This window comes from Sylvia atricapilla, chromosome 4 (genome assembly GCF_009819655.1).
Source record: "Sylvia atricapilla isolate bSylAtr1 chromosome 4, bSylAtr1.pri, whole genome shotgun sequence".
Lineage (NCBI taxonomy): Eukaryota > Metazoa > Chordata > Aves > Passeriformes > Sylviidae > Sylvia > Sylvia atricapilla.
The window spans coordinates 29,125,699-29,140,544 of record NC_089143.1 but is presented as its reverse complement, the minus strand read 5'-3'; the positions used below and the strand labels follow the sequence as shown (position 1 = coordinate 29,140,544).

Genomic DNA, 14,846 nt, shown 5'->3' with positions numbered 1-14,846 from the left:
ATGAAAACCCTGGAGGTACCCAAGTGTACTCAACATTATCATACAGGGCATGAAAGCTCTTGATGCTCTGTAATTCTGCTTCTGCATCAGGACTGCACTGGTCTGAGCAATTCCACATACAGTAACTGTCAATCTCTCAGTGATTGAGAAGGATCCAAAAAAAGCAATGATACTCCACCCAACTTCCTGATATGCTCAGATGGAAATTGTGAGGGTATGAGATTATGTGCCATTCTCTAACACACAGGATTATGACCCTCACAGAAGGCTGTTATACCCTTTCTCTTGCTTCTCAAGTGCACTAGCACAAGCATTTAACTTGAATGCAATCACCCAGTAATTACAGCATCCACTTACACAAAAAGTGAAAACCTGGAGTCAAACACCAGCACTGCATGAAGTGGTAGCATTCACCACATTCCAAAGGGTAGTGGTACAACTTAATAAACATAACAACCTTGTTCTATATCAGCTTCTGAAGATAAATTATATCTTTCAGTCATCTTTCAGAATGCTGTTCAGTGGAGGAGCTTGTAAAAGATAGTAGAACTATGACTTGGGACTGCTGCTGACAAACGAAGAGCTTTCCAGCTCCTCCACCATTCTGAAGTGACGAAAAGACCTTCAGAATCTCATTTTCCAAGTGCTTTGACTGTCCTCCACCTCAACTGGTATCTTCCTTGTACTCCTCTCCAAAGAAAGCAAACTTGAGGCATTCCACCCCAATCACATGCTCTTGCCTCAACCCCTTCCCTTGACATGCTGCTCTTCCTTACATTTATCTCATACCTAAATGTACAAACATTCCCAGGGCTGAACTTTACACTTAAAAGCCATCTCCAAATCTACTTGCCTAGTAATCTTTTTCATTGCATTAATGTCCCTTTTACTAAATCAATTCTCCTGTCACATATAAAAAATCTGGGGGTGGCACAGAGCTGTTTACCATTATGTTGGATTTGCTCCCTTACAAAAGGAACCGAACGATCTAACCAATATTGTCTTGATCCTGTGCCTACACATATCATTTATCGTCTTCATCTGTTCACATATAATATGCCTTGAATTCTCAAAAAGCAGCAAAAATAATATTACCATATTCCATTCCAACTGCAACTAGAAAAACTGAAAATACATAAAGGACAATCTCTACTATGTAGAATAAAAAACAATTCAGCTCTGTTAGGACAACAATTGACAGGGCTGCACACCACAGCTGTGACTTTACTCATGAGACTCATGTTGATCATTCTTCTGATGTATAAAACCTCCTTGATTTGACCCCCTTGTCATTATTTTTATGGATGCCAGTGATTACTCAGTCACAAGGAAAATTGTTGGCATGATGCATTAAGCGGAGAAGCTCTCTCCTGTTCAGAATTACTACGGCTTCTTTTTCAGCAAGGCTGGTACCTGAATTACAAAATTCAACTGAATGACTAAGAAGATATTTTAGTACTTAGCAAAAAAAAAAAAAAAAAAAAAGCAAGAAAACAAAAAAATTACCTTGTAGAATACTAAATACAATTATTCAAAGCATTTGAGACACTAAAAGACTGAGTCTTTCAGCAATCTTCATTTCATCCTAAGAATTCTCATGTACACTCTCTCAAGACTCCATTTAGACTGTGGTAGCTGACATCCAAGCTGAGATGCAATGACAAATCTCTTCACTATTATACTGCTTTCAATACCACTTTGCTCTTCTCACACACAAAGAGAAAATGTCAGATGGGGGGGAAGCAATTCTCTTGTATGTTAAAACAATTGGTTCAGTTATCTGTTGATTCAATACTCACTGTTATATGATTGTAAATAAGCTGAGACCAGCCAAAGAGATCTGCTAATCTGTAGAAAGCTGCTAATTTGCATCGTAACAACTTCTCCCCTTTTTCATAAGCAATGGAGTCCGACCCTCTCAGATCATTCACTGGTGTTACCATGCCAAGACCTGAGGAGGAGAAGGGGTAAAAAAAGCACAAAGTGAGTTGAGTTTAGTATCATTTCAAACCCAGCAACATGCACCACTATTACATGGGTTGTTCTTACTGGATTATATGAACACATTAACCTAAGAAATGGACAGAAAATTTTCATTCCTATAATGAAATAATATATATTACACAAATATAATGACAATCTTGAGAGAGGCTATTCAGCTTTGTTAGACTCAGCATTCATTTCCTTCCCTTCTATAAATTAGTGCTAACATGACAGTGCATTCCTAAGCAAAATATTTTTTCCTCTCTCAGACTAATAACTGTTTGTAAAATACATCGCCATTGTTAAAAGAAAAACATAATCCCAAATATTCCACATTTTGTGATACACACATTCCTGACAAGGTGAATTATACACCTAAAAAGATGCACACAGGTTCATTTATTAACAAAAATTAAGTACAAGCTAGAGAGAGGAAGATTACCGTAAAAAATACAAATACTGTAATTATAGTTACAGTGCAATTAGAAATGTGGTTAACAGTAACTGTGAAAAAGCAGAACCAGGCCACGCTACAGTCAGAACTACAGATTCATTTTGGAACTCAGGCAAGGATTTATTTTATCTTAACACAAAACCTGTGTGTACATGTACATTCACACATTCTGGGGTTTTTCCTGCTTTGTTTTGCTTGATGATGTTTCGTGGCTAAAGCTTCACTTCACAGGAGAAAGCTGCAAACAGTATTTCAATGGCAAAAATAATTAGTTTCTAAAGACCTTCACTGTTACCAGACTACTAATGAGTGTTTGATTTTCCTGAAGACAAATCATGTCGTAATTAGCAGTATTTAAATATTTAAAAATTCTTAATAGCACTGACTTATCAGGCTTATTTTTTAATTTAGATAACATCCTTAAAATAACTTTTGATATAAACTATATGCATGAATCACATTGCATACCACTGTGGCATTCAGAAACTAAACAATTCATTTCATGTATTCAGTGCTTGTGTGAGCAGAACAGGATAGCATTTGAACTTCACAGTACTCTTTATTTCATTCACACTGGCTTAATTTTAAGTCTTTCAAGAAAAGAAAAAGGAATTCAGCTCTGATCACTGAAGGTGCACTCACTCATGTTTAATGCAGCCATTCCACCCTGAGGTGCTGCAGGGTAGACATTTGGTACGTGTGTTGTCATGAAATCTGCAATCTGCTGTAAAGCCAATAAACCTGTTGGGTTCTTCCCCTTCTTAAACTGTTCCTGGATCATGGATTCCAGTTCTTCACAGAAGGCCTAGTAACAAGACATCACATGTTGAAATGCATGTTTCAATGAACTTCAGCCTTTCATACACAGCCTCTTTCTTGCACTTCGATGGAACCATCCTACATTCCTTCTGTAAAACACCTCAAGGGAGAACTACTGAGTGCATACTGTAACTTCAAAACGCTGCTCTCTGGAGTTCCAATGATCTGAGTCACTTGGTGGGGGGGTTTAATGGAAATTCAAGCATTCTCTTTTCAAGTAACACCAAAAGTCTTTGAGCCTCACTAGTATGAGTTTCTGGAAGGAGGAGCATGCACAATCGACTTTAACACAAAATGTGAAAGGGAAAGTAGCAGAACCAGAAAAGAAAAATTTGTCACTCTGGCTCACAGGGAACTGAGAGCCAAGAAGGCATCCAGGGAAACAGAAAACAACAAACATTAAATTTTTAAAACCTGTTTAGAATAGGAGTTGTTTACATTTTTCCAGGGTTTTTGTTTTGGTTTATTTTTTAAAATATATTTTAATCTAGAAAGAAGAAAACAAGGGTTTTGATAGTCCCTGCCTTTTACAAGAACACTGGAATTTGTACTGCAAGAGAAGTACTGCAGTCATAGTCATTACTTTTTATTAAGCAATTTATTAGTATTTTCATAAATCAATGGGTTGACTTAACAAGTGAATTGTGAATGTCCCTCCACATCCCTATCCCAAGTGAAGTTATGTCACAATGTTTTCTATCTAAAGTCACCCATTAGTTATTAGAAAAGGAACAAATGTCCTAAGGGAAAGTTTGTTTGTGTACTACCTCCCCACAGGAACATCTTCAATATTAAACGTCAATCATTCATACTTCATTACTGTATACCTTTTCAGAAAGAGATTATAAAAGTACTTCATATGTTCAAATCCCAAAAGAAAAACTGAATACAGGACAGACCTGCCCTGTAGAAGCCACTCTCTTAAGAGAGTTACATTTAAATAAATACGTGAAACCAGTGGGAAAATGTTTTAAAAGGATTAGATGGAAAATATGAAAAAAAAGTTGATGATTATACAGAGATAATAATCAGTATATGATTATGATCATCACGTAAAATACAATCATCATGTAAATTCTGAAAGCCAGACTGTAGAGCTGCTTTGTGAGTATACCATAAAAATTCAAACAGATAGAATGAGGAAAAAAATCAGGAAAGGCCAATAAGAAAAAAGATCAAATGTATCTAAGATAGCACAAAATTCTCCAATTCCGTATTCATAGTGAAAAAAAGATATTAAATTTTTCACTTTAAAGACTAAGCATTTCTCTTCTTACTGGGCTTTGAAGAATCATGGAGACTCTCTTCTTCTGTTCCATCATGTTAAAATCCTGGCGAAGGTCAGGTGCCATATTTCTCTCTCTCAAATATTCTGGGTTATTTTCATCAACTCGATCAAAATACCTCTCTTTATGAGGGGCTGTTGTTGGAGGTGGTGAAGTCACCACCCCCACACCAGAATCACCATTCATAGCACAGTTTTAAGGAATCTATGAACAAGGACAGAAAAAAGGAATAAATAAGTCAAGCAAGGAAATAATTATGAAATTCATACATGTTTCTACCTTCAAAGTAATAGTTCAAATCCATCTAAAATTAGCAAGTCTTCCCAAATGAGAAACCATGTTTGTGCAACTAGATAGCAGTATTCTAAAGTAGGAAAAGGGATTTTAATATACAAGATCAGAAAAGTAGGTTAATATATATGAGAAGTCCTATATGCTATACAAATTCATGCAGTACAAAACTAATATGAGAGTTCCCATTCAAACTGGGGGAAAAAAATCCTTAAACTGTCTGGCCAGATTGATTTTTAGAAGCATGGAAGTTCTTCAAACCTTCTCAGAGACAATGACAGAAGTTCCTGACACAAGGTATAAACTCATTGGTTTGGGGCTTTTGTCTTTTAGTTTCTTCTTAAAAAGTTAAAGCGGACATAATAAAAAGAACATTGCATAAATCAGAAATAAATCACCACTGCAATTAGTATATTACACATGTTCATTAATATGAAGAATCAGCTCCACCAAAACATGCTTGGGCTGCCAACACATTCCTGGATACAAACTCAGAAATCTTCACTTTGCACCCAAAGTGTTCTTTTCACATTTATTTTAGGTCCATTCAATAACATGCACATCACTACATTAGCATGTGGTTTTTGGAATCTGGAAAGCACAGACACACACAGTCCCCACTCCCTGGCCAGGGTTCCTTTCAGTTTTACATGTTGTAGTCAGCATCTGCCTGTATCTACCAGAAAGGCTGAAAGCTCAGCCAGTATTGCTCATACACACCTCCTTCTTCCACTCACAACAATTCCTTTGTGTAACATTATCCCAGTTTTCTGGGCACAGCATTACAACCCTCATTCCAAAATCCTTCTCAGAAGAATTTTGAAGCCTTCCACTCACAAAAAGACAGTTCAATAAAGCCACCCTCGCAACACTTTGAGATTTATGCCTCCAATTCCTGGTCACCTGATATATCAAATTACCACTAAGTAGAAAAGACTATACAGAAAAGACTTCATGTAAGTAATCATTCGTCATCTACATGTAAAATTAGAAAGATTTTATATATGTCTCTATTCTTTTGCCATTTTTAGATTTTTGTTAGGGACTTATCTTAAACAGTGTCTAATTTGCTTAGTAATTTACTTGCATGCTTATTAGCTAAAACCACTTCAGATGTGGATGCACACAGAAAAGGCAAGTTTACATAAATATTGAAATGCAGATTATGTTAAACAAAATCATTGCAATGAAGAAAATTATCTACTTCAAGGCTCCGGAATTAGCAGATTTCATCCTCTTTAATTCTTACATTAGGAAAGAAGTTTCAAAATTCAACTTGTTTCTTTTATTAGAGTGAAAAAACCACTGAACTGAGACAGCTGAACACAACGAGCAAAATATTCTCCTTGACTCTGCAGAACGAGATATTGTTATGAAAATCTATGTTAGCACTTAACACTCAATGATTTCCACCCACTGAGTTTCTAAATAAACACACAAAGATACTTCTGCAGTGTTTAAAATATTTCATTTTAAAGTTTAGACTTTAAACATCATGGTTGATTTTTTCTTCTCTGAAGCTCATATGTACATCTTTATTATTTGAATTGCTCACTTGCCTTCACCCACGGAGAAATACAGGGTACAGCAAGGAGAATTCATGCTTTTATCCACAAGGAAAACCTTTTAACGCATTAGACTTAGGAAATTTAAGCAAGTGAAGTTACAGCAAATAGACACCTCTCCTTTGGCAGCTTCAAATGCCTAATACACTCCTTCTAAGTTCTCATCCTCCCACAACCTCCAGCCTGCATCATCTGCCACTTCCTTCCTTGAAAATGCTTTTGGAAGGCCTACTAACACTTTTCCCAACCTGCTAAGCTCTAGCAGCCAAATTTCTGAGCTCTACACCCAGGGCTTTGTTGAAAACCAACAATTTGCAGACACACGTGTGCCTTACTCTCTTACAGTAACAGCTCACTTGGCCCTAATGAAGTCTGAACTTCACCAGCCGCTGCTTATAAAAAAAAAAATCAGGGAGTTTAGGAACAGCATAATGGCAAGTGAAGACAATGGGAACCAGTCAAGTTCACTTTATACTGCACTCTGCTGAGCACAGCCACAAACGTGTCTTTTCTGAAAAGTAAAGCATAGCAAAACTAGGAAGTTTGAGCTTACCACCAGCAGAGAACAGCCTGCCCCTGCCTGCTCAGGCATTTGATGTTCAGGGTATGTTTAAGTGGCATGTTGTTTGTGTATGCACAATTTAAATTAAACTGTACACATATCTGCAAATGTAATTTTGCATTTAATTATTTACACTAATTCCATCTTACTTTCAGAGTACCAAAACCTATTTCCAAATGAATGACACACATAATTACTTCACTCTTTCCTACTCACGCTGGAGAGAAGCTGGGCCCTGACAGCCCACAAGAGCAACATTCAAATGGGATCACAGTGTCTTGCCAGAGTTGCATTACTCCTCCAAACAAGTACACAATGGCATACAAGAAGGTCTTGGGACGCTATTACTTCAACACTATGTAATGTCAATAATCTCACATGAAAATCAACTATTAACGTTCAGTGATGATTTTACATCTAAGCTTAAATATCTGTTTCATAGCTCAGTTTTGCAGACACCCAAAATTAATGGCATCCCCCCTGCAAGGTATAATAATTATTTGTTTTAACACAACTGCAATAGTAACTGTCTTAATGGATGTCATAAACTGATGTAAAAGGGATCAACTTTCAGACTAGAAGCAGGCATGCTTCACAACACTTCGCAAAGCCACTGAAATTTATTTATGAGTTTCCTTGAAAACCCTTTGGGAATAAGGCATGATGGACTCTCCAGTAAGAGCTGCAGTAATATGAATACCAATAAATAAATAAAAGGAATCTGAACACACCATGGGGAACAGCCAGTGATTCTATAAACTGCAAGGTCACACTGAAAATCACAACAGTCTGCCCAGGCAGTTAAAAACACATATTAGAAAAAAAAAAATTAAGACACTTGCCACACCCACAACACTTCAGTGCAGACAGTTTCCTTCTGATGTACTGCAGTACAGCCCTCAGTAAGATAAGCTGTAATGCCAGAGGATTTTCTGCCATGATAAGTGTTTCTAGGCAAGAGGCTGTTCTAACACAACTGTGTCAGAAAAAGCCACACCCTTAACTGAAAAAGCCAGGACTGGAAAATGTAAATGCACAGAAAACCTTCTGCCAGAAGCAGTTGCTGTCAAATACAGACAGATAGAGGAACAGCATCTATTACTATGTGGAGCAAGGAAAATAAACAGCTGTGATAAAATCCCAACAGCACCTTATAGTAACACGCCACTACAGCCATTCTTTTAGTACCTATGTATACACAAACACTGTGGTGGTCAATGGCCCAGCAGCCAACTCACAGCACCATGTTTTTATTGCGGGGTGTGTGGATGTGTGAGCAACTGCTATAAGCAGGTTGGTTGTGAATTACTTTTAGGAAATCAGGTTCATAAAATTTATAGTTCATTTACAGGTACTGAGCACTGTTTACAAAAAACATTCTGAAATTGGTATCAGTATTTCAAGTTATATTTGTTATTCAAAACCCTCTTCCTCTCCATTCTTCTCTAACTAACAGGTTCATTAAAGAATTCACCAAAGAGGAATGTTAGAGGGTTATGCTACAAAATTTAGTTTAAACAAAAGAATAAAGTTTTAGAACAGAGAGACGATAAAATTTTTCATGTTAGCATCCACAAAGAAGAAAAATCTTAATTTTTTAAGCAGTTTGCACTCCTCAGTACTCAGATGATGCACATATAGTCAAAGATATTTAAACATGTAAAACCAAATAATATTCAACAAGAATCTACAATAAACTAAGGATACATAAAAACTTCACCCATAAATCTGAAAAATTAAAAAATTAAAAATCCTAAAATTGATCTTTTGGGATCTTATTGCAGATAACAAACTGATTTAAAACTTTAATACTGAACTCATTTTGATACATGGAATTTGGGACAGATGTAGGTGTTTACCTCCTTGATAGCTTATAGGTCCAGTGTTTCTAACCAAACCATCACAATGAATATTATCTGAACACTGGGAGGATTTGAAATGTCTCATAGTCTGTACACTAGCAGGGACTAGCTAACTACACTTCTTGGAAAAAAAAAAAAGTTTTGCAATTATTTAAAGGTTGGTTTTGTTTTGTAATAAGTTGTAGTGGGTTTTTTTGCTGCTCCACACCCTGAGGAAATTGTTTCTACCAGGGCCGCAATCAATGGAATTTGAGGTAAAGGCTCCCTGCCACCAAAGGACTGAGCTCAGCTCTCCACAGTAACACAGCTTTAAGTCTGCTGAGGCCAAGTCAGAATAAAAATACACTCTCAGAAGCAGGAAGAAGGTTATGACAAGGTGACATGGAACCAAAAACACTTCCAAAATATTCAAAATACACTGCCACTTCACAAGACAGCACACGCAAAGGGGTTTGTTTTAGGTTTAGAATTATCTGAGCAAAACCTTACAAAAGCAAGTTATTTCAGAAAGAAAAAAAAAAAAAAAAAAAAAAAAAAAAAAAAAAAAAAAAAAAAAACACCACCAATAAACCACCAAGCCTGCTCTCTTCCTGGTAGCTTACAATTTGTTTGTACAGAACACCTGTATGGGACCTTGTGCCAAATCTGCAAATTAAATGAGTGGCAACTTCTCAACTGCTCATTCTTTCCCAGTCACCAGCAACAAAAATAAGGGGCACTCAGTTCCAAAATATGTTCCTTTGAGACCTGACAATGATATTGTAATTTGCTTTGTATTCTTTTTTTTTGACAGTTCTTTCAAAAAAACAATCTCCACTCCCACCAGAACTATGTCTAACAGAGGTGAAAACAGATTTGATAAGAAGTTACTGGGGAAGGGACAACGGAGTAGCAAAACAAAACAAGTAATTTTCTTTCCTGTTGTGCAATCCTCAGTCTTTGAGGAGTAAAACTTACTTTAAAAACTCATGCAAGTGACAGGTCAGGCAGTGTGCAGGTAGAGGGAGGGAACTGAGCTCTGTTTTGGGTGCAAACACAATAGGATCAGGAAAAAAACGCTAAAGAATCATTTTATAGCCCAGGAATGAGTCGGGGGAGTGCAGAAAGCTACAGAACTGAAATTACTTCATGGGGAAGTCATGAGGTGACAGGAGGGAGGAAGAGGAAGGGAATGGATCAGGCAGCACTGGGGTGGGGCAGATGAAAGCTGAGAGATAAATAGGCCACTGCAAATAGAGTCACAGTGAAACTTAAGCTGGCGGGATGATGACCAAGGAAGCATGGACACCGAACATGTATCTACAGGAAAAAAGTTTCATTATCACTTGGCATCTGCAAAAAAACTTGTAAGATTGCACTGCTAGCACTTCATTTAATATTCTGATACATTCTGTATTTTTTCCTATTTCCTTTACTTTAGAATAACATTTGCCAAACTTTCTCCTTAAAAATTACTATGACTTTACAATAGGGAAATTATGATTTGCACTACAATTTCCACAATATTCAGTGACAGCATTTTGGCACCAATGACACTGGATTTGTTCTTGCCATTTCAAATGTTTCCGACTGAACTTTTAAAGGAAAAGTTGGTATTATCTTAGGAAATCAAAGAACAAAGAAAGTAAATCATGACTGTACTACTCACTAGACAGGGTACTCAATATCATGAACAATTATATTATTTTTTAGCAAATGTTCCCAAGTCTACGAATCTTCAGAATTTCCTCTGTTCTTTGTTTTCAAACAGGAAGAGAGTACTTCACGAACAAGAACAGTTATTTCTCTTTTACTGAATGCAGGCACCATCATTTTGCTTTTTAAAAGAGATAATACAAGTTAATATAGGAGTCTAAAATTTAGAGAAATCCAACAATAAGTTTATATAGCCAAAAGTACTGTATTTTATATAATAACATTCTTTAGTAACTATGACAATAATTCAAAAGCAAGCTGTGTTGGACAAGGAAACAAAAGTAGACCAATTCAATTTGAAATCCACAGACTGTAAACAACTATTTCCTATTTTCACCTTCTCTAAAACACTGAAATCAGAGGTGTAGCACAATGGCAAGTGAGTGATCTCAAGGTTACATTAAAAATCAGATTTAGCCTGTGTGTTAAGAGAACATTTAAGGAGCCCCCAGGTTAAGCGCACCAGGTTGTAAAACAGTAATTGCTCTGGCTTTACCAAAGCCAAATGAAGCGGGTGGTTGGGAAAAGCCAGAGCAGTTTCACGACAGGCAAATCACGCCAGACTGACCCAATCACCTGCAACAAAATAACATTTTCTGTCAACACAGGGAGAGCAGCAGATATTGTTTAACAAACCTCAGCTCAGCGTTTGACACTGTTACCCACAGCCTTCCCGTAGAAACCGGCTGGTGGCCTGCAAAACGGGCAGGAAAGGGCCCACAGGGGGCACACAGGAGGCGCTGCTCAACAGTTGTAACTCACGCTGGCAGCCTGTCCGAAGTGAGGCATCCCCAGAAAATGATGCTGGAACTCACACTTTTCAACATCACCACAAATAATCTGGATGAGAGGTCTGAGAGCAGCATCCCCAGGTTTGCTGGTGACACCACAGTGTGTTGGTGAGGTGGATGTGTCCGCAGGGAAAGCCATCTCACAGAGCAGGACAGGCTGGAACAGCAAGCTGGTAAGAGTGCAGAGTTTAACAGGCGCAAGGTCCTGCAGCAGTGGTGACACCAAAGAGCCGGGCACAAGCTGGAATCCTTTGCTGAGGGGGACCTGGGGGTCCTGGTGCACAACAGGAGCTGAACAGGGCTCAGCAGTGAAGCTGCTGCAGCAATGAAAGCAAATCAGACACTGGGATGTGGCCACAGGGGCACCACTAGCAGAGATGAGGGATGTGACCATCCCAAACTACAAGACCTTGTCAGGCCACACCTGGACTACTCCTGTGTCCAGCCGTGCTCTCCACAGCTCAAGAAAAGGAACAGACAAGCTGGAGAGTGTCAAAATGAAAGCCATGAAGATGATCAAAGACTGTAGAACCTACTCTACAAGGAAAGCCTAAAGGAGTTCTTAGGTCCTGTGCTTTCTCCCAGAAGAAAGAATGCTTGGGAGACATCATCAGACTTTTCCAGAATTTAAAGGCTAGCTGCAAAATGGATGGAGGCTTCACAAGGAGCCACACGGAGAGGACATAGGGTAACAGGTACAATTTGTACCAGAAAAGGTTTCACCTTGATATAGGAAAGACAGTTTTACACTGAGAACAATCACGAGAACATTCTCATCAGGAAAATGGTGGAATCCCCATCAGCTGGAGGTGTTCAAGACAACTGGGCAGGGTGTTGGATAATCCCATCTAGGCTCCCTTTTACAAAACAGGTTGGCTCAGATGACCTTCTGAGACCCCTTTTACCCTGGGCTGTTTTGTGTTCTATGATTCTACTTAGCAAAGCCCACTTAAGATCTACACCAGAATTTAGGTGGGCAGATTCAGCTGGGGTATTTGTTAAAGACAGCTGCTAAATTCTGCAGAAGTTTCAGTATATATGGGTTGGAATTCATAATTCAGTCCTTACAAACAAAAGAGGAGAAAAGCTATCTTTATAAGCAATTAAAAAGCTAAAATACAGAGAGGTTATTTGCCTGCTTTTAATAAGGGATTTAAAAGGCCAAAAGTATCAAACTTTTAGAAACACTAATCATTGAACTCTCCTCCCTGACCTGGAAAAGCATTGTATCCCTGAGACTGGACACTGCAGGAAGCTGAGAATGACGCACAGGGAGGAACAGGGCAGCACACTGTGCTATTCTTCCCCTCACTGGAATGTACAGTTGCAGCCTGTGCTCACCATTGATACAATTTTCATGTTGAACCCTAACATGATTTATTAATTTATAATGGAAAGATCAAATATCCAACTAACAGCTCATTCCAAGTTAATTAAAAATGGTAAGGAATCCAAATCTAAACATTAAAATTATGATTTAAAAAATAAAGATGAAAAAATCCTCTTCAAACAGTTAACTTATATCTCCTATTGACAAGGTCCTTGTTTTTTTTCCCCAGCCTTTTAACTTCACCTCTTCCAATCCTTTCTTTCTTCAATTTTCCTTCTAAACAGTTTATGAAAAAAACAACAGAACTGCCATTTCTAGCATCAAAAGATTTTGCAAAAAACTAACAGTTTCACACCTACTTCACCTCAACATCACAGTTTCAAACCTACCTCACCTCAACATCAAAATTACCTTGCTTTCAGTTCTTTGACTCAGACTTATCTACTAGTTCCATACATTTCTCATACAGAATTTCTTGAAGTGTTCAGTGCATAAACTTATGAAAGATCAGGGAAAGTGGTAACAGAAAACATGAAATGTCACACTGTTCATAAAACACAAAGAAAGTTTCTAAATAAGTATCTTAAACCACAGACACCTTAAGCTTTTCTGCTGAAACTCTAAGAGCTTCACAAATGTATCACAAAATTTGCATGCAAATGAGAAAACAGGAATTTCACCAGTGTCTTTTGCATTTCTTCAGACACAGAGTGCAAGTATGGATTCGGCAAGTTCATCATATATTTTTCCATTGTTTCTTATCAAAGGAGCACCAGTGGTGGTTATGGCAGTGGAGATACTTCTCATTCCCACAGCTTCCATGTCTATTAGCCCCTGAAATGATTCTTTACAGTTCAGTGAAAAACATAGGCTTCAATGTTCACGGCAGTCTCACGATTTTCAGATAAATTTTAAGAAGCTACTCCAACACTGAGATTAAAACCTGACTTAAAGAGCCCCCCAAATGAGTTCTCAAAATTACACTGCCAAATACTACTGAAGCTGATTTGCCTACAATTTTATTTCAGAAATCTGATTCCCAATTCAAGTAAGTTTCTTGATTCTGTGATTTTTATTAATGATAGTGCAATATCAAAAAACTCATTTTAACACAACTAATGCAAAGGAGTACCAATAGGGACAAAAATTACACCAGAAATACTCAATGCTGAAATGGCAAAATTAGAAGAGAATTCCGGATTTGTCATAGATCACACTACACAGAAATTGCTAAGATTATCCTGTGGCCAGGTGCTCTACTGTAATAGTAAAATAAAAGAAAAACAGAAGTAGAAAAATTACCTTCCCTAACCTTAAAAAAATTCCCATTAGTAGAATATTATTTCACCTGCTTCAGTAATAGACTGAAAATTCAGAGTTCACAGAAGGGCTACAAAAACAATCTGGAGAGTAGAAGCGTAACTTGTAGAATCAGTAGCTTGACATATTCAGTGAACCAGAAAGATTAACTGGCCACAGAGGTGCCAGGACCTTTCCGTCCTGCTAACAAAAGTATGGACACATTTAACACTTGGGACTGAATAACAAACACATTTGTCCTTGAATAGAGATGGAAATTTCCTAACCATATATATCCAATACTGAGTCAATAACTTTGCTTTAAAAACCTTTGTATAACACATGTTTTAGTACAACTTCCAGAATACCTTCTACTGCCTGTCTGCACTGAGATCAGAATCTGCTCTGAAAATCTATGAACCTGTCCTTCCTTCTTAGGCTTTAGGAAAAATAAGTTCCACAGGCACAACATGTTCATGTTATTTGCAGCTTCCAAACCATTTCCAGTTTTCCAACACCTTTTTTTTTTATAACACCTTCCTATGCTGGTAGGTTGGTGACAGCTGGAAACTGAATGTCAGACTCAGAGACAGAACCAAAAATCCTCCTTAATCCTCCTCCTACACTCAGGTCAGATTGATCAGACTTCTATCAGGATAAATTTTCTGTTAGAACAGGTAGAATATCTCTTTCTAATTTTTAATGATCTTCAGCAGCACAGAATGCAAATTCCTGGATCATTCAGGCATACCTTACCCAAGAAATTTTAGCTACAAAACCTAGTAAAGTTTCAAAATACCTCAGTGGGTCTCACTGGCTTCTTTGATGCATTCAGCAGTTTACTCCATGGAAACTGACTTGCTCAGGTTAATGTTTCTTAAATGTTAAGTTTAAAAGCCTGTATAATAA

The 14,846-nt window shown here is 37.6% G+C and overlaps 1 protein-coding gene across 16 annotated transcripts in view; it reads right to left on the bottom strand.

Moving 5' to 3' along the window:
* The window catches only part of ADD1 (adducin 1), a 61,990-nt gene that overhangs the window by 26,736 nt on the left and 20,408 nt on the right, over positions 1 to 14,846 (bottom strand). For all 16 annotated transcript variants that reach the window (XM_066317396.1, XM_066317403.1, XM_066317398.1 and 13 more), the window contains exons 2-4: positions 4,534 to 4,746; positions 3,080 to 3,242; positions 1,800 to 1,951 (exon numbers count right to left, since the gene is read on the bottom strand). In XM_066317396.1, coding sequence (XP_066173493.1) covers positions 1,800 to 1,951; positions 3,080 to 3,242; positions 4,534 to 4,728 — 510 coding nt within the window. In that variant the 5' untranslated portion in view covers positions 4,729 to 4,746. The remainder of the gene's footprint in view (positions 1 to 1,799; positions 1,952 to 3,079; positions 3,243 to 4,533; positions 4,747 to 14,846) is intronic.